Below are 18,809 nucleotides of genomic sequence, written 5' to 3' on the forward strand. Positions count from 1 at the left end.
CAGCCCTCCTTCTGTAGTGGCTTCGATTTTTTTTTTTTCCCAGAGATTATTTTTTTTAACTTCATTTCTTAAGGCAACAAGCCATATTGGAGCACCTGTCCCTGTCTCTTTTTCGATCTCTGAAGTTTCATTTGATTTAATGGAGATGTGCGATTTGATTTGATGGAGTTTTGTGAGTTCTCTTAGGTATTAATTTCCTGCCAGCCTCATGAAAATAGATAGCATTGGAGAGGTAGGATATAGTATTAGTATCCTGTCTAGGGAGAAGGCTCCAGTATTGTCTCAACTGCAGATGGGTCCTAGGGCATATTGGGGGGAGGAGGGAAGGGAGATGTAGAAGCGATACGAATACTGGAGTCCAGAGGTTTCAGCTGTGTCTATCCCTTACTGGGCACCAGAATATGGAGGGATAAAGAAAGCCATCAGGAATTACATGGTAATCTCGGGACTAAGGGAAGACCCATCTTTGCCGTGTTTATCTGTTAGGCTTTTGTCAGACAAGCAGCTATTTGCAAGCAGTCTGTATGAAGCTAGTTGCACTTTTCCACACCTCCAAACATTCTCAATGCATTTTAGCTCTTTAATTTCTGTGCCTCTAGTCATTTCCATATGTGCTGATGAATCTAGGCTCTGGGGCATCTCTGAACATAAGCCTGCTAGCGTTCATTATGCATCCAGCAGGTTGTACCATCAGCAGGCCAAGGTCAGGCTCATCAAACTCACTGAGGAGAGAAAGCCACCTCAAGAAGTTTCCTTCCAGCTGATATATGTAATTAGCCTCCAATTATAGAAATGGCATGCAAATAAATGGTCCTCGTACCCAGGGAATCAAGTTACACAACCATAATAAAATATTTGCTAGCTGCGATACCACTTCTTTAAATCAAGAATGTATATTTCATTTAGCCTAAATTTACTGACATGTTTCATAAATTCTGATTTGCCTTCATTTTTCCACTTTTTTCTTTCTATGTGATTTAGTGGTCAGAAGAAGCGTGTGCAGCACATCTTACCCAGCGGGATGGATACCAGGCTGCTACTCAAGGACAGCTGAAAGATCAGCTATATCAAGAAATTATCCATTACTTTGACAAGGGCAAGGTAAAAAAGAGGAGGGAAAAAAAGTCCAAATATGTTCTGTTGCTTTTCCCTAACTTACTTAGAAGTTGAATAGTAAACATTGTTTGCATCAACTGACCTTCAGGGAGCTTTAAAGCTGTTATATGGAGTGCTTTATGTGAACACCTTGCCAGCACTTTGAAGATAATAATACTTTAAAAAAGAAAAATAGTAGTAAAAAAAAAATCAATGATACATTTATAACTGCTCTGTTAAAGGTAAGTGTATGTGCCCATGGTGCTACGGAGACAATAAAAAGGGAGTGATACGTTGAACTTGCAGACCTTTGTTTTTCCAGCAATTGCAACAACTGATGCAATCCTTCAGTCCTTCAGATGCTGTTGTTGTATCTCATGTGCACACAAAAAAAACTGTGTCAGAGAGTGGATGTGTGGTTTGTGCCATAAGAGGTTAATAGAGAGACTGAGAGGTGTTGTTGCTCCTGTTTTTCCAAGAGGAATTTGATGTTGTGAGGTGGGAAGGGATGGCTGTTGGCATTACCTGTCCACAGAGGTGCTGGTTTTGGCATAGAAGGCAGGGAGGGATGCAGGGACGTATCAGAGCCTGGAAACGACATGCCTGAAGGGGGAAAATGGAGAGCTGAAATTCTCTTCATTGGGATGTCCCAGAAACAGAGTCATGAAATGAAAGGAAGTAGCACTGAATTCTACATTTACTCCATTTCCTCGCAGTTAAACAGCTGAATCTTCATTACTTTAAAGTGTACTGGTAAAGTGTGATATTGAAGGGGAGCACTGTGACCACCTGTTCATATTTCTTTGCGTAACTGGGATTCCTGCTTCATTTACTTTGGTGAGCAGAGGATTTATTTTCAAAGCACTCTTGCCCCTCTGCAGATCTTTGCTCACTTGTTTTCTGGTCCCCGAGTTGGTGACAAGGCTTTGTATCATTCAGCGGTGAGGAAAAATATCAGCATACAAAGAGAATATGAAAATCTGACATGAAGTTTCGAATGGCAGGTTTCTGCAGCAGAATTAAGGTGATCCTCTCAGCTGGGGTGTTCTGACGTTAGGGTAAATTCACTTCTTGCATTTACCTGTGCAGTTAGCAGATTTAGCAGCTGCTTTAGCTGTGTGATTCTGTGATCAGCAGCACATCTGGAGCAGTATTTATGTGTGTTTTTAGAATCGTGTACTGATAAACTAACAATTTCTGCCTCTGCCCGGCAGTTTGCTCTGTGTTGATCCTGCTGCTTTGCCGCCTTCTCCCATAAAGTTAACAAGAGATGTCCACCGATGGCCCCTTTTTATCCTGGATAACTGTAGAGCTACTTTCAGGCTCTTAAAGAAGCTTGGTAGTTGTGTTTTAATGCTATTGTGAGAGCATTCCTCTTCCACTCCAGTTTCCTAGGCTACCTTGAGGATATACCCGTGCTTAGAGGCATGTAGCGTAGCAGGATTAGCTACGAGGTATGGTTTAGTGTTTAGTGGTTTGTTATAGCTACAGTAATGGGAGAGGATGGTTGGACTAGATGATCTTGTAGCTCCTTTCCAACCTTGTGATTCTATGATATCTCCAAAGGTAACCCTTGGTTTTAAAGTGCTGGCATTTCTTGATAAAGGCTGATGTAGTTCAGCCTCTCAACAATCACGATCCTGTTCTCTTAATCAGGGTAATTTAAACAGAGGAAATCTCAAGGCATTTTTCAAGTGTAGAACAACCGTGAAGCTTATTCTTTAAATATTAGCATGCATGTTGAGGTGTGTGTAGAGGAAGGTTGTAATTTTATGTATTTACTATGCAGAGAAACATATCACTTCTAGACCAGAAGTGCCTGAGAAGTTTGTAATCTAATAGGACCAAATATGAGCTTGTACTGAACGTCATTTGCCTGTGAACAAAATGATAGTGTTCACCACAAGTATCCTCATTAGGAAATTAGGGTTTTCAGGTGCAATTTCTGTTCTTTGACATCATGGATTTTATTCTTCATCAGTAATGCTTTTTGTTACTCTTCCAAGGCCCTCCTTTCCAGAATGAAAAGTTGCTCCTTCCAAGTCTTGGGCATGTGTATATTTTTCTCTCTCCTGGACTATTTGCCTTTACTGTGTTGTATGTTGTACTTTCCAGTCTCATCTCCATTTCTCTTGGCCTTTGCCCTTAGAAGTTTCATCTTTGCTCTTATCACAGCAGTCTAACCTGTCCTTTGAACTGCTCTTCAAGTGTTTGCTCTTTCTGTGTTTTGTTGAAGTCTGGTAATTTCCAACAAAGCCCTTAATCCAGGGGCTTTACTGAAAATTGCTTTGCTAGAGCGTATCACAGTGAGAAGGAAAAGCAGAGGCAGAAATAAAAGGAAGATGGAACAAGCTGAAATTTTACCTTTGTGGGGCAGTTGATGTTAGTCAGTGCTAATGTACTTCTGAAGCCAAGAAGTTCTCTGGTGTCGTTGACAAAGATATCATCTTGAAGAAGGATTATGTGGTCTTTGTAGCCATATAGGAAGCTGCAGCATTCTTACCCCTGGTACAGTAAGATGTACAAACCACAATGTGATTGCAGTTTGCTGGTGGATGCCACAGTCTATAAACAAGTAAATGTTTTCTAATGCTCCTTCGTAAAGTGAAAGCAATGGTCCTCTAGAGGAAAAAAAAAGGTAAATGCACACTCCTCACCTGTTTCTTCTCCTTCATCCTTCCCACCTCTTAAGCCTGCAGGAAAAGGCTTTTTACTGTTTTACTGGAGGAATAGAGCACAAGATACTTGAAATGCCCCAGTAAATGGGGTATCTTACACCTCTTGAGTGCTGTGCTAGCAATAGAGAAATATTGTTTTAATAGTATATTTTAAATTCTAAGCTTTCTTGATGGTTAATTAATGCTATCTAAAATATAAACAGTGCTGGGAATGTCCCTTATACCTCACAGTATTGCATGATAATATGCTTCTCTCTGTTTTATTTCTACTGACCATTAACTCAGCATGAGCTAAGAAATATCCTCAGATTCTCCTTTGCTGCTATTGAAGAACCTCAATAAGTAAATTGAATGCTGCAGTTCTTTGGGCGCAACAAGCAATCTGGACTTCAGAAGTAAATTAAATTGCTCCTTTTTCCCTACGGTCTCCTCCCGAATTCTCAGAGTCCTTCGCATATAGATTTGCAGCTCATGTCTACATCTTAGCTTAGGCCGTGCGCATTTTTCTTATTCCTTTAGTATAAAAACCATTTTCCTCTTTTCCTCCCACGATTGCAAACCTCTCTCTCTGGTACACTCTGCAGATAAATTGTTTCTTGTGTTAATGAGTTGTATATCGTACAAATCCTGTGTAGTAGCTCCCAGTACGGCTCATTCCTCCAGAAGACCTGCCATGTCCTGGGCAAACCTGGGAAAACTTCCAATGCAGGAAATCTGTCAGGCAGCAGATGGGGAGTTATTGACCTTCAAGAGTATAGATTTCATTTATCAGAATCCTTTGTCACAGCCGTGCAACACTTACCTGAATAAATCTGCTCCGTACCAAACAGAACATTTTCAGTCTATTTCACAGGGTATTTTAAATATACAGTTCCAACTGCTGCTACAACGTATTAAAAATTACCAGATTTCGGTTTTATTTTCAGCAGCATTGCAGGTGTTGTAGTCCAGCTGCACAAACAGTGGAGAGAAAAGCCAAGTGGTTAATTGACTCGTGGACCTCTGGAGTTCGGGGCAGTTGACATTTAACAAATTGAGTCTTATAGCACAACTCCTCGCCATTCCTTTGGAGGTTTGGAGACGGACAGTTGGATTTCGGAATAGAGATGCTGGAGCAGAGTGAGGTTTTTAAGAGACAGGAGCAACAAAAAGTGAGTCCTGTTGATGCAGGCGGATTCCTTGGCTGGAGAGGTGCCAGGTACTGGCACAAACTGAAGCAGTCTTTCCTCATAGTTGGGCAGTTTTATCGTGCATCTGCCGTGGAATAGAGAGAGAATGGATTTGCTTCTTTGCAGCACTTGGGAGTGTTACGTTAAAAATAAGGTGACAAAATATGAGTGTTGTAACTAGTGAACTAACTTACGGAGAATGTTTGGAGTAATTCCAGTCATTTAAGTCAGAAACAGTTGTTCATAATACCTGTTTTTTTCCTGTTCATCTTCATTTATATGTTAGGAAATGATTATTAAAATGGAAGAACGCTAGTATTGTGTGGCTACCACTTGTATATTAAAGATACTAGAGACAGACTAAATCTATAAGATATAGACTAAATCTGTATGCTATTTGAGAATTCATTCTTCAGGTTCTCTACCTAGTAGCATTTGTACAATTCATTCCTGATGTTCGTATTCCATAACTCAGAAGGGTTTGGTTGGGCTGGAGGAGCTGCCTCATGGTAAGTGCCATAGAAGCACAGCCCCTGCTCTGGAGGAGTTGTAGTCTGACTGATGGGAAGGGGGGGAAAAAAAGGGCCCGGTGCAGTTAATTTGCACTGAATGGCATGCCGTGTTAGTATCCATGTGCCAGGTGGGCTTTGGATGTGTGGAGCTTATTCAGGATTCAAAGGAAGAACCGAATGAGTTTGTTTACAGCGTTGATGCAAATCTAACACAATTTAGATTGCCATTTATTTCAAATCTCGTTCAGCTACAAAGCTGTTTGCCTGAGGTCATCTATATACCTATTTTCAAGATGGAAAATATGGCAGAAGTGCTTCAGTTTTGGTGAGTGACTGGTTCAATATGAGGCATGCATAGAGCCAAGGCAAGGAGAACAACAGTAACACCATTTTCTGTGAAATAAAAATGTGCAGAAGTAGTTCTGGATGACTGAAGTCAAGAAGCCGACAGCAGTCAAAATGGAGAAAGGTTAAATGGTTTTGAAAGGTTTCACTTGCTGACTTATTGAACGGCCAAATGTTAGTTTAGTTTCTATGCACTGGTAGTGCGTTGCTCCGCTGAGCCAAAATTAAGACAGCCTAGTATGTGAGAGCATGCTTCATGTCTGCAAATACGCCTCTGCTATTTAGCCCATGTTAATTCTTGTCTAGAGATAAAAGTATGCTCTGTATCATCATTCTAGATTAGATTAAACATTGCGAGCCTTCCATTTGCAAAAACTATGTTGCGGGGTGTAGAAACTGCCTTCTGATTTCTTGCAGACATGGGTCCCTCATTATGGTGATTGTAATTAGTGTTCCAATGTGGTTTTGATCTTCAAGGCACTTGACAAGCATTAGTAACTCATGCTCATTCCAGCCCTCTCTCTTAGATAAATAATACAGTGGAACTTGTTGTAGAAATGAGAAAAATCAGAGAAGAGATTAAATATTGTGTGAATTTCCAGAAGTCAATCACCACTCAGTCACTGCTTGCCCAAGGATCCTGTTCCCTCCTAGGAGCAAGAGATTTTTTTTCTCTAGGATTCAAGAGCTCCTTTTATATACCAGTGACTGCTTGTGAAGTTTCTGGCCCATATTTCTCCCTTACTTTGTGGGCCTGCCATCTCCCATTATTTTTCCTCCTAGCGCCTACAGCATCCTTGTGATGCTCTCCTTCTCCTCTAACATCAACAGCACCTCTTCAGGTTGCTCCTTTCCAACCCTTCCCTCCCTTATTCTACTTGGGCAGCTTTTCAGTCCAGACTGAAAGTCTTCTTGCCTGTAGGGCTGATGTCTTTTTGGAGCAAGGGGAACTATATGTTCTGTCCTTCTGCCCAGTCCTCTTCCATCCTGCTGCTGTGTAGAACTGCGGCCATCTCTATTTCACCGGGGCAAGGAACACATGGCCTGCTACAGAGAGGAGAATTAGATGGCATGGACAGGAGATGTGAATTAAGATGAAGGGTAATATGAGGCAAATTGATTTATAACTTGTTCCAGCCCTCATTTTCTTAATAAAGTGAGGTCAGCATGGCCAGCCAAATTTCTGCAGCAGAGACAAATCATCAGGTTTGATCCTAGGTCTCCTGGTGTGCTAATTTAAGCATCTTTCAGGGTCTGAGTGGTTCTTTACATTTAAAGTAGGAAGAAATGAAAAATACACGCTTAAAAGCATGTTTGGTGCTCTACTCGTTAAGATTGTTGGCTTCTGAAGAGCTGAAGGATATTGTTAAATTACTTTGGGTCAGTTGAGACAGCTGCTGAATTTCATGGTTGGAGAACAAGAGAAGGAAAAGAACCAATGGAAGTGTAATGAGTATTTGTCCAAAGCATTACCTGCAAGATGCCTGTCCAGTTTAATGTAGATTATAGATATTGGAGGAGGAGGGAGGTGATGATGAACTAGAATCAATTAACAGCGTTTATCAAAAGGCCTGGGTTCTGGGTGGCTGTGTGGCCAAGCCATGTTTATACATTGCTGCGTATCTGGTTGGGCTGGCAACAGTCATTTCATTTCTGAAGTAATACGATCGTTGTACTTGATTTGCATCAGTGACATATGGGTAATGCTGTCCCAGCTATTTGGCACATCTGATGCACCGTGTTTCCAGGCATGGGACGCAATGCGTTTTGTGGTGTTTTATAAAGATTTATTTTATTCCAATGTCGTTGTTTAACCAAGGTGTGTAATTTGGTTTTGTTGTTTTGTGGGTGTTTTTTGTTGTTCCAACAGATGTGGGAGGAGGCCATTGCCTTGGGTAAGGAACTTGCAGAACAGTATGAAAATGAAATGTTTGATTACGAACAGCTCAGCGAACTGCTGGTGAGTTCATTACGTAACGTGCACATCCAACTGTCTTTTCAGAATACAATTCTTAAGGCTTTAAAATGATATTGAAGATCTTTCATGTGAGAGTCAAATACCAAAATAGATGCCTGCTTTTGGCTTTTTTTTGGGATAAACGTTAAATAACTGGCTACTAATGGCTACTAATTAGCCGAAAGAAAAATGTTGCCATCGTGTTAAGCTGATGTATTTGGAACATAAAAGGAAATTTGGAATTTAAATATAAATGGGAACAAGACAAAATCGCTTTTCTCATTCAAGTGTCTTTCCACATTCACGTTCCTTTTTTTAGGTATGAATAATCCCCAGGCATTCATGTCTAGAGTCAGTTATTTTTGCCCCGACACTACCCATTCATTATGCCTGCACCATTTTTCTCTTGCTCTTCCCCAACAAGATAAATGGCAGCTGTCACTTTCCCTCCCAACTTCTCAGCCGTGCTCACAGGAGTCGGTACTTCCTTCCAGTTGTGTTTGGAAAATTATTGACTATCAGATTTTTGATACGTTTTTCCTTTGCACACCATTTTTTTATTGTATTGTTTCGGCTTCATCCCATTCCACCTTAGCTGGTCATTTATACGGCGCCATTTGTGCCCTGTTTCTCAGCTGACACCAGTGCTCAGCTCCATCCCTCCAGGAGCATTTATTGGTGAGAAAAGGATAAAGCCCAAGTGCTGCTCTCCTCAGTGCTGCTGTTTCTTCAGTCCTTCATCAGTTCTTCTCTTTTCTGTAGTCCATCATTCTGTCCTCCAGCTCTCCAAGCCTGAATTTTTATCCTTTTTGCATGATCTTTTTTTCTGTGGCCTTTAAACTATTTTTAGTGCCAAGCTGAGTGTAGTCATCTGCCTAACAGATCTGGAGCCTGGCTCCATGTTGCTTTTTGCTCCCAAGTTGTAGAGAATTAAAACAGAAAGCATTTCTAAGGTGCTTTGAGAGGTAAGAAGAGTTTTCCTCAGCCTGCTGCCTGCTGCTGACAGTGAGGCTGTATCCAATAGAGAATATTCTGCATTTCAATATAAAAGGAATCTGGTGAAGATTGCTCCTGAGCTGGAAATGACTCTCTTGTGTCAGGTATGATCATTCATCAGTAGATAACTGCTCTGAGTCCCTTGTTTTTAATTTTCCATCTCCTTCCTTTATGCTTGCACATGGGAACGTGATCAGCTTTTGTCACGAGGGCAACCATACTTTATCATGCTTCATCCACTTCTTGCAGTTTGAATTTGCACTTTGTACGGTGTGGCTGATGGTCAAAAATACTGCTAGGTATTTTTTACCTCTTCTCTCCCAGAGTAAATACATCAGTGATTACATAAAGGGATGTAATTACATGAGAGGCAGAGGTAGAAACTGAGTATGGGGGAAATGACATTTCCCCCTCTTGTAATAGGGGAAATCCGGATCTGCCCAGTGCAACATTATCTGTTGTCTGTTTATCAGACAGGAGAAACTGTAGGGAGAAATTAACAAAGTTGTACATTAGGCATCCATCCCTAGTTAGGGAAGGATGAAAACTCAAGCTCTGGTATGATTCAGGTCTTGCCTATCCCATAGGCTTTTCTTATTGGTGTTCCTGAATAACAGTGAGCCGGTCTTAGGTGGTGGGGGGATGTTCCAAAATGAAAATGAACAAGTTTTTGTTTGTTCCTGTTATCCCTATTGTCTCTTTTGTTCAAGCAATAGGAGACATTAGGCTCTAAGACAATTCACAAATGGCAAAATAGTTTTGCTACAGCTGAACTGAGAAGCGCATGGCAGATCTGGGTCTTTGTAGTCTTCTTGCCACTTACTGTTATCTGTCAAATGGGATCAGTAATAAACCTCTCCGAAAGTCAGAATTTGTTCTCTTATGAAAAGTAATAGACTAAAAATAAGCTAATGAACAGATCGTCCAAGGCAGCACATTTGTTATTATTTCATCATTTGAGATAAAGAAGGATTCCGCTTTGAAAACAGATGGTGTCTGACATGCGTGTATTTATTCCAAAAGTTACATTTCCTGCAGTCCTCAACCACGTGCTTTCTGGTGCAAATATACAGTTGTAAATATGAAAGAGAACTAGGAGGAAAATGTAATGAAATGTAACAGCAGAAAAGTCAGAAGTCAGCATCATCGAGAGCCAGCTTTAGCAGCGTGCGCTTCTCCATTCCGGCCTTTCAACATCAGCTGTGTCGCAGCCATGAATTCAAGTTGCTGTGCAGATTCGTGGCCTTCATCTAAATTTCATTATCAAAGTGGGATAATGAGGCTCACCCAGATGAGCCTGAAAACACTGGATACAGAGTTTTGTATCTCAAAATGTTACTCTATTTCTATTTAAAACAGTGAAGAAAAGGGCAAGTGAGATTTGTCTTCAAGTTAGAGCTACAAATAAGACATGTACAGGTATTCTACTTCCAAGTTTATAACATTAAAGTCTCTCGTGTTTATTTTCCAGAGAAAACAAGCTCAGTTCTATGAAAACATTGTGAAAGTGATAAGACCAAAACCAGATTATTTTGCTGTTGGATATTATGGCCAGGGATTTCCAACTTTCATAAGGGTAAGTGCGCACCTTCATCCACAGGCAATAGTAGCCTGATTTCTTCCATTGGAAATTTCACTGTGCTGTGCCCAAAGAGCACTGCTGTCACTGTGTTATTTACTGTCTTGAAAGAGTAGCTCTCCAAACACCTGTGGAAGAGTTCCAGTAGATTAAGACTGTTCATGAAACTGAAGATTTCTCGTGCTCTAAGATAGACTCAGAGAGATGTTGTCTTTGGCCAGGGCTAGCAGCAAGCTTCCTGTCCAAGAGAGCAGTTCCCGGTTGTGGCTCTGTTGGCTCCAGGTTAACTCACTCCAATGATGAAGTTCTTGAATCGTCTCATGAAGCTGAAAACGCCCATGGCTTTTCATATGCCCAGGGCTGCTGTAATGCAGGTGTACTTTACCACTCATAGGTGCTGTGAAGTGCAACAAATTCTCAGCTAAGCTGCCCAGGCTGAGGCCGTATTGTGCAGCACTGATTGTGTGCAGGCTGTCAGACAAAAAAAGTGGGAGCTGAGCTTGGTTGGTAACACTGTTAGACAGCCCTTACCAAAGGGAGTCAGGGCCCAGGAAAGTGGCAGGGTCAGCGATGCCCAGCAGCGTATGGAGTGCAGTTCTGCAAACTGACACAACCATATGTCAGCAGCAGATGCAAATGCATGATGCTGTGTAAGCTGATGTGGGTATGGGATCAAAAGGCTGATGCTAAAGAGATGTGATGTGAAAAACGTGAGAATGATTGTGGTGCTGGAAGTACATGTAGAGTAATGTATGCATAATGTACTTTATCAAGTGTCAGACAGGAAAGTTGTGATATTTTAAGCAAGAAAAACATTAATAAGATTTTTATTTTTATTTTTAATGTTTGTTAATGATTTCTTGGGTTTTACCATGCAAGGAGCATTTATTCCCTTATAATATTCCTCTGGGGAAGGCTTGTATTAGCAGGAATCTCCAAAGCGGTGAACATGCAATAAAGACCTGGATAACTTTGCAAAGGAACTCACTGCCACAAGTGAAATTTTGTGTCCCATGCAGTTGCTCACAGCGATGCATGATGGCTGGTAGCACCCACTGTCTTCTTAACAGTCATTTACCTCTAAAATGGCATTCTTTTATCTCTGTGCTTTCCTGTGTAATTCTTGCTTCCTGACATTAGTAGTACCTTCTAGTAAATGTAGTAATACGAAAAGCCTAATTCAGTTACTTATGTCCATTCCACCATTAACTATGCAAGGTAGGTAGATGAAAAGAATGACAGAGAGAGGCCTTGGATTTGATGGACATTGTTTTAATATGTTTTCAGGGGCCACCTACTTTATAGCCCCTTGAAGTCATGTGTTTGGGTCCCATTGAATTCACTCTACCCAAACCTAAAGATAAGCCTGTGCTTGGGGATCTCAACACCAAGACCATTATGGCGAAACACCTGTGCTCTCTTGAATAGATGTGGAATATTTGTAATGTATTGATTATACCACAGTGTTAAAGTGTCTCTCTGACCATCATTGGAGGCAAAGCTTCTGAGACCCTAGTTCACTTCTGGTATGGGGGCTTCACCTCTCTATTTGTTTGCAGAACAAAGTGTTCATTTACCGGGGAAAAGAGTACGAGCGGCGAGAAGACTTCGAAGCGAGGTTGTTAACTCAGTTTCCTAATGCAGAGAAAATGAAGACAACATCTCCACCGGGTGATGAGATCAAAAGCTCCTCTGGCCAGTGTATCCTTGGGTTGCAGGGCAGCTCCTGCAGTGGGGTGTTTGTGGGCAGCAGGCTGCTGCAATTTGCCTTCATTGGTGCATGATGTTAATCTTGTTCTTTCACTGTGATCCTGTGAAACTACCTGTGCTGCAGCTTGGAGATTGTCTTTTCAGTTCTTAACCCATCCTTTCAGATATCCAGTGCTTTACTGTGAAACCAAAGCTTGATTTGCCACCCAAGTTCCACAAGCCAGTGTCGGAACAAATCGTGAGGTGGGTTCTGACAGTTTTGCCAAGTTAATCAGTCTTCTTTGTAGCACTAAGACCAGTTTTTAATGGGCTCCCCAGGGAGGTGGTTGAGTCACTATCCCTGGATGTGTTTAAAACCTCTTTGGATGTGGTTTTCAGGGACCTGATTTAGCAGAGGGCTGTTAGAGGTAGGGTAGGATGGTCAGGTTGTGGTTGGACTCAATGATTTTGAAGGTCTTTTCCAACCTGAGTAATTCTATGATTCTTCTGGTTGTATTTTGAGCATATACAAGGCCAGGGAGTGTAGGGATACAAGCACGTTTTATGAATATTCTTCATATTAGGAGAGGTTCTGTCAAACCCACGGGATAAAACTGATCCGTAAATGTTGGATACTTACACATAAGCTTTTTTCTAGTAGAGTCAAGCAGCAAATCCTAAACAGATACCAACTGATTTTGACTGTGCTCTTCCCCTTTTCCAGTTTCTATCGAGTGAATGAAGTCCAGCGGTTTGAGTACTCACGGCCCGTTCGAAAGGGAGAGAAAAACCCAGACAATGAATTTGCGGTAAAAGAAAAACCTAATTTGAGCATTTTGCTTGTTTATTCCCCTGCGTTTTGATAATCTGAAGTATTTGTTATGGTTTGTTTACTTAAATGTATAGTCAGAGTTCAGATTTGATTACGTTTCATAGTTCAATTCTTAAAGAAACATTTTGTTTTATAGCAGCAGGAAAAATAGACAAAGCTGTATTTAGTTTGTTACAAAGACAGGTTGAGGGAGCTGGGCTTGTTCAGCCCGGAGAAAAGAAGGCTGCAGGGTGACCTCATTGCAGCCTTTCAGTACCTGAAGGGAGCCTATAAACAGGAGGGGAGCCAACTCTTTACAAGGGGAGATAATAGCAGAACAAGGGGAAGTGGTTTTAAGTTGAAGGGGGGAAGATTTAGGTTGGATATCAGGGGGAAATTCTTTACTATGAGAATGGTGAGGTGCTGGAACAGCTGCTCAGAGAGGCTGTGGATGCCCCGTTCATCCCTGGAGATGTTCAAGGCCAGGTTGGATGGGGCCATGGGCAGCCTGGTCTAGTATTTAGATATGGAGGTTGGTGGCCCTACCTGTGGCAGGGGGGTTGGAGCTTCATGATGCAGCTGAAATATAGCTATCTCTTGCCCAAATGTCCTATGCTATGAAAACCCTACCAGGGCATCTACTGAAAACAGTCTTTTTTGCAGCAATGCAGTTTTTTACAAAACCATATGTTTCAGCTAATGGTCAATAAAACTCCCTTTGAGCACAGCTTGTATTCATCACAATGTTTAGAACAGGCTACATCAATTTGATTGCCCTTTTTTTATGGACACCAATTTATTCACAGTACCAGTAGGTGTAGTTAGTAGTCAAGTAGTAGTAGCAGTATTTAAGAAATGACACATTAGCTTATTATTTTAAGGGAAGAACTTGGTTTTCTTTAAGTTGCAGGCTCTAATCTAATACCGAGCACTTGGTTTCCCACAGACTGAGCTCCACTTTGCTCGCATCAAAGTGATGTGTGGACTTCATCTGAAATTTCCCTCTGGCCTCGTAATGTCTGTCATATTGCAGGTCTTTTGCCTGGTAATAATGTTCTAAGTCTTTCTTAAGATAACGGCTATCAGTTTGATAACGCGATGTGTGCATTTTATTTGCAGAATATGTGGATTGAGAGAACCATCTATGTGACAGCATACAAATTACCAGGGATTCTGAGGTGGTTTGAAGTCAAGTCAGTTTTCATGGTGAGATCAATTTGGCTTTATTGAGGTTACACGGGAGAGTGGGGCTTTTATACAGCCGGGGAGCATTTATGTTTCTGCGTGACACTGCTTCTGTGAACGAGCAATCAATGTGACTGTATCTGACATCCTAAGACAAGGGGAACCTGCTTGCAGAGGATGCTGATTATTGACTAGGGGTGACTAAAGTAATGATTTCCACTCTTGATACAGGGGTAGTGCATGCTAAACCTTCCGGACCTTTAGGGTAAGGTTTGATAAAGTACTTGAAGTACTTCTATAAAGCATTTCCAGCTTTAAGCAGGTGAGCCATTGCAGCCTGTGGCTTAAGCTACATGCCTCAAAGAGGGAATGGAGGTGTTGCAGGAGAACCCCGCTACATGAAAATGAAACCAATCTGAATTTTGCAAAGGGGAATTTTGGTATTCTTATTGTGATGGATTCAAAACAGGCCACAAATTGAGTGCTTTGTATGTGTCTGCGTTACTTCTGTTCTTAGCATTTGCAATTAAATATTGTTTTTGTTTCATTTCCATAGTTGGCTAAAATACACCCTAGCAACCTCATCAGGCAGCTCAAAAATAGGCGTTCCTCTGTTCTACCATTTAAACTGTTTAGATAAGATGTATCCATTAAGTGCCTTAAAGATTAAATTATTCTCATGCAGCTGTAATTTTTAAGTAGCAATAAAAGCATTGTTACCACAGTTTAAAATTCTCTCTCGTGAGGCTTATTTTTAAAGGAAAAGAACAATTTGCATATGATTAATTAAAACCTTTTTCATTGCTCCATTGAGGTTATGTTGGACGGTTGTGTTTAGATGATCAGAAGTAAGGCAGAAAATTACTATGGTATCTATAGTAACAGAATATGAATGTGATGTTTGACAGTCGTGGGCATCTGAATAAAACGTGCTGAATTTTTAATATATTTTGTATTTTCAGTATAATCCTGGTAGGGAGGACAGTGTTTATCTTTGTCCTTGCAAAGAGTGTTGCTTATAGAGGCTGGTAAATCTGATGGAAGTCTCTTTTCCTTATGAGGCAGGATTACAGGCTGATAGGCGAGCATTTAGTGTATGTGCACCTTGAGCACTGTGATTGTCACTGTCATGTACATAAACCCTTTGTGAGAGCTTTCTATGTGCTTCTTGTAAGCAAGGATCGCATTAGTCACGTAGTTGGAAAATGATACCAGAATGGGCCTTAATAATACATGGGAAGACAGCAAGGGGTGACTTTTGACCCAACACTGCCATAGCTGGTACAGAATTGGTATTGACTTCCTTCAAGATCCCTGTCAGCTGAGATGCTGGAAGCAACGGCCACTGAATGCACATGCCTGTAATGCTACATTTGGATTACGGATACGAATATTATCGATGTTTTACTAAGTGCAGTGAATTAGAGCAGCTTTTGCACATTTCGTATTCCACTGATCAAACCAGAGTATCTTTAAAGGAAGAGGTGAGATCATATCAGCACTAAGGGGGAACCAAGTCGTTTATTAAAGGCAGTTTGTTGTGTTACGCCAACAATGGAAACATGCAGAATTTCCCTTAGTCTGTTTGTGGGTCGGTTTTTGTTTATTAATTACTTCTGAGAACTCATAACTAAACCATCTCAGTCTGCTGGCTGCCAACGAGGAATTCATTGTATGCATTCATTCTTCCGTGTCTGATTTGGTTTAGCTGGACACAAATAGTCATAGGGTAAAAAACTGCTGAGGCAGCCACTGAGTTAGAAGCTGTACTTTGAATTATGCGTAGTTAAAAAGCACAAGCATTAATCTCTGTGTTTTTATGTTTAACTTTTAAAGCATTGCAGTGTATGAGTACATCATTTTTCTTTGCCATAAATAGATGGTGTAGTGTACAGAGATAGCAAACTACCTTTACTACAAAGCTCAGAGTTCACAAGTATGTGTATATTTTAATGAGCAGCTCTCAAGAAGATCTGGTGCCCAGAAGCATATAGTAGTAGGATGGGAGCTGCAGCTCGGCATTGGAAAAATAAAGGGGAGCATGGAGAGAAGGGAGGCTTGGAAAGAAAGCCACGATTACTGATACAGAGAAGTTAAAAAAGATGTCAGTCAGCTCAATGAGTGCTGATTTCTGTAGATATCGGAGAGCATTGAAAGCAATGGTTCATCAACACATTATTTCCTCCTCATAAGCCCATTAGTAAAAATGACAGAATCCTAAATTTAGCATACGATGTTCATAACGGTTCTTCATCCTCCCTGTCCAAGCGCTGCTGATAGCAGACTCAGCTCTGAGCAGTGGTCAGCTGGTGCTTTCTCAGCTCTGGGTTGTGGCTGTGGCAGAGGAACCCAGCTTGCTGCCCGCCTTGCAGAACTATCCACCTCTAAAAATGCTAATGAAGACACCCTTGATGTAATCACATGGCAGGTGTAAGAGGAACAACGAAAGAGATTTGATTACAAGTGCTTCTCAAAACTGGGTTAGCAACTGATAGCCAGGTAGAAGTGCTGCTTTGTTTATGTTGCATTTATGTAAATTAGGCTGTAATCAAATATACACTTGCATTTTCCTTGTAGGCCTCAATTAACCTTCCTTTTCTATTCCTACCACATATATTTTTTTAAATGTAAGTAGGCTATGACTTAAGGCTTCCAGTGAGGACTATCTGCATTGTGGGTCCCTGCTAATTAGTCATTTCGAGCTTATTCACAAAATCTGCCTATTTTAGTAACATTTTAAATATTTTAATACTTTTTCTTTCAGCTGTCATTCGGAAAGATGCAGCGATCTCTTAAATAATAGTTGGAGATGCGTCAGTTAAAATAAAGCAAGTTTAGTTCGGTATAAGAGCTAATTCATCCCCATTAAGACATCTGAGGATCTCTCTTCATTGAAGTCTACACGTTGTTAAAATTTCTTACTCCCATTATCTAAGTTAGGAAGAAGGAAATGGAACGCCATGGAGAAAAAGCACCATAGATAGCGCAGAAGCCATCTCTTCAGCATGTTAATCTCCATTTCCTTGGATACGTACCAAAATAATCACTGCAAAAATACCTTCTTGATTTTTGAGCTTCTTAGGATTACATTTTCCATCAGGAAATCCACATTAAGTCATCATTTCTTTCTTACTGTTACATTAAGCTGGATTCTTCGTGCCGCTAAAACTCACTGATCCATAATCTGTGATGTTCTCCATAATCCTCCCAAAACCTCACATGATTCTTGTCAGAGCCTTTCTAAATGTTTTGCTGTGTTGTGCTTTGAGATGTAATCTGTACTACAGCGACGAAATGCATTTAACTTTTTCTACAGATATTATTTTATCAGTTATCTCAGTATCTCCAGAGATAGTATTTTATGTACTGTATAGACACCAAACATTTAAGTGCGGATGTGGTTAGTAGGCATAGAGCTGATGGGTCGGTGGTTGGACTGGATGATCTTAGTGGCCTTTTCCAACCTTCATGATTCTGACAGTGTCTGAAGCTACCCTTTAATGTTAATTATCTGTTAAAATAACTTTCTGGGAGTGTTTCTAAATGCGGTGTTTTGATGGACAACCAGTTCCGTAGCAGGTTAAAAACTCTGCTCCTTAATTAAAGCATCCTTTTGTTTTTATTTTAGGTTGAAATCAGTCCACTGGAAAATGCAATAGAAACCATGCAGCTAACAAATGATAAGATCAATAATATGGTCCAACAGCATTTAAATGATCCAAATCTACCCATTAACCCTCTCTCTATGCTACTGAACGGCATTGTGGATCCTGCAGTCATGGGAGGTTTCACCAACTATGAGAAGGTAACATCAAACTGAGCTGCCCTGCAGCAGTTCACCTCTTGGAAGCTCTGCACCTCTTCTTTAGTACTGTCTATGTGTGTAAACACACTTTGTGAGCCTCCCCCAGTAAATGCTCTGGAGAACATTGCTTAAAACTCTGTTATGAATTTCTGATATTTGTGGATACGTTTTTTGGCCTTTCTAAATTTGAAGTGAAGGATGATCCGCTTGGCTTCAGGAGTGCTTACATAGGGATGGGGCAGACAATTGCTTGCTAGAACTACAAAGTGAGATTGATGGCATTTCCAGTGTGTGCTCTCAAGCGCTTGGACATCAGCCCTGAAGCAGGAATTTCTGAGTGAACTTCAGCTGTGCTGAGCAAGAGTCCTCTGTGGTGTTGCCCATGAGATTTGCTCTTGTCTACCATGTGCTCATCCACCTGCTTTGCTGATTGTGAAAGACTGATGCTTGACTCTTAAAACTTCAATAAATTATGCATCCTTTCCTAGGTTTCCCATTTGTATTTATAGCTACTACCTCTCTCTTGCAGAACTTTTGGGCTGACTCATTTATCTTTGCTGCAGGTAATCTTGCCATGGTTGTAGATGCTGATTCATTTTCTGAGATAAAATACTTCATTTTTCTCTCTTGGCCAGGCTTTTTTTACTGAAAGATATATGCACGAGCATCCGGAAGATCACGACAAGATTGAAAAACTGAAGGACCTGATAGCTTGGCAGGTAAGGATTCCAAGTCTCGTTGGCCATACAAAAGCAATGTAGTGTTACTGTTGAGAAAATTCAGACATCAAACTGTTTATTCTGATTCTTTGTCATGTAAAACTGACTTAGAATTTGAGCTGAAGTTCATCTTTTCGGATCTGGCATCATTTGTCATTAGATAAACCCACAAGGAACCAATACAATTTACCTCTTTTTATTCCCCCTTTTTTTCTTACTTCTTTTTTTTCCAACCATAATACAGTGAAAATGTCTCATGTTGCTCAAAC

General features: G+C 40.8%; 1 protein-coding gene across 2 annotated transcripts in view; it reads left to right on the forward strand.

Moving 5' to 3' along the window:
• Positions 1–18,809, forward strand: part of DOCK1 (dedicator of cytokinesis 1) — a 229,115-nt gene that overhangs the window by 180,860 nt on the left and 29,446 nt on the right. For both annotated transcript variants that reach the window (XM_072339424.1, XM_072339425.1), the window contains exons 38-46: positions 982–1,101; positions 7,670–7,759; positions 10,224–10,328; positions 11,891–12,032; positions 12,206–12,284; positions 12,745–12,829; positions 13,951–14,037; positions 17,645–17,821; positions 18,457–18,540. In XM_072339424.1, coding sequence (XP_072195525.1) covers positions 982–1,101; positions 7,670–7,759; positions 10,224–10,328; positions 11,891–12,032; positions 12,206–12,284; positions 12,745–12,829; positions 13,951–14,037; positions 17,645–17,821; positions 18,457–18,540 — 969 coding nt within the window. The remainder of the gene's footprint in view (positions 1–981; positions 1,102–7,669; positions 7,760–10,223; positions 10,329–11,890; positions 12,033–12,205; positions 12,285–12,744; positions 12,830–13,950; positions 14,038–17,644; positions 17,822–18,456; positions 18,541–18,809) is intronic.

This window comes from Excalfactoria chinensis, chromosome 6 (assembly GCF_039878825.1).
Source record: "Excalfactoria chinensis isolate bCotChi1 chromosome 6, bCotChi1.hap2, whole genome shotgun sequence".
NCBI classification, from domain to species: domain Eukaryota; kingdom Metazoa; phylum Chordata; class Aves; order Galliformes; family Phasianidae; genus Excalfactoria; species Excalfactoria chinensis.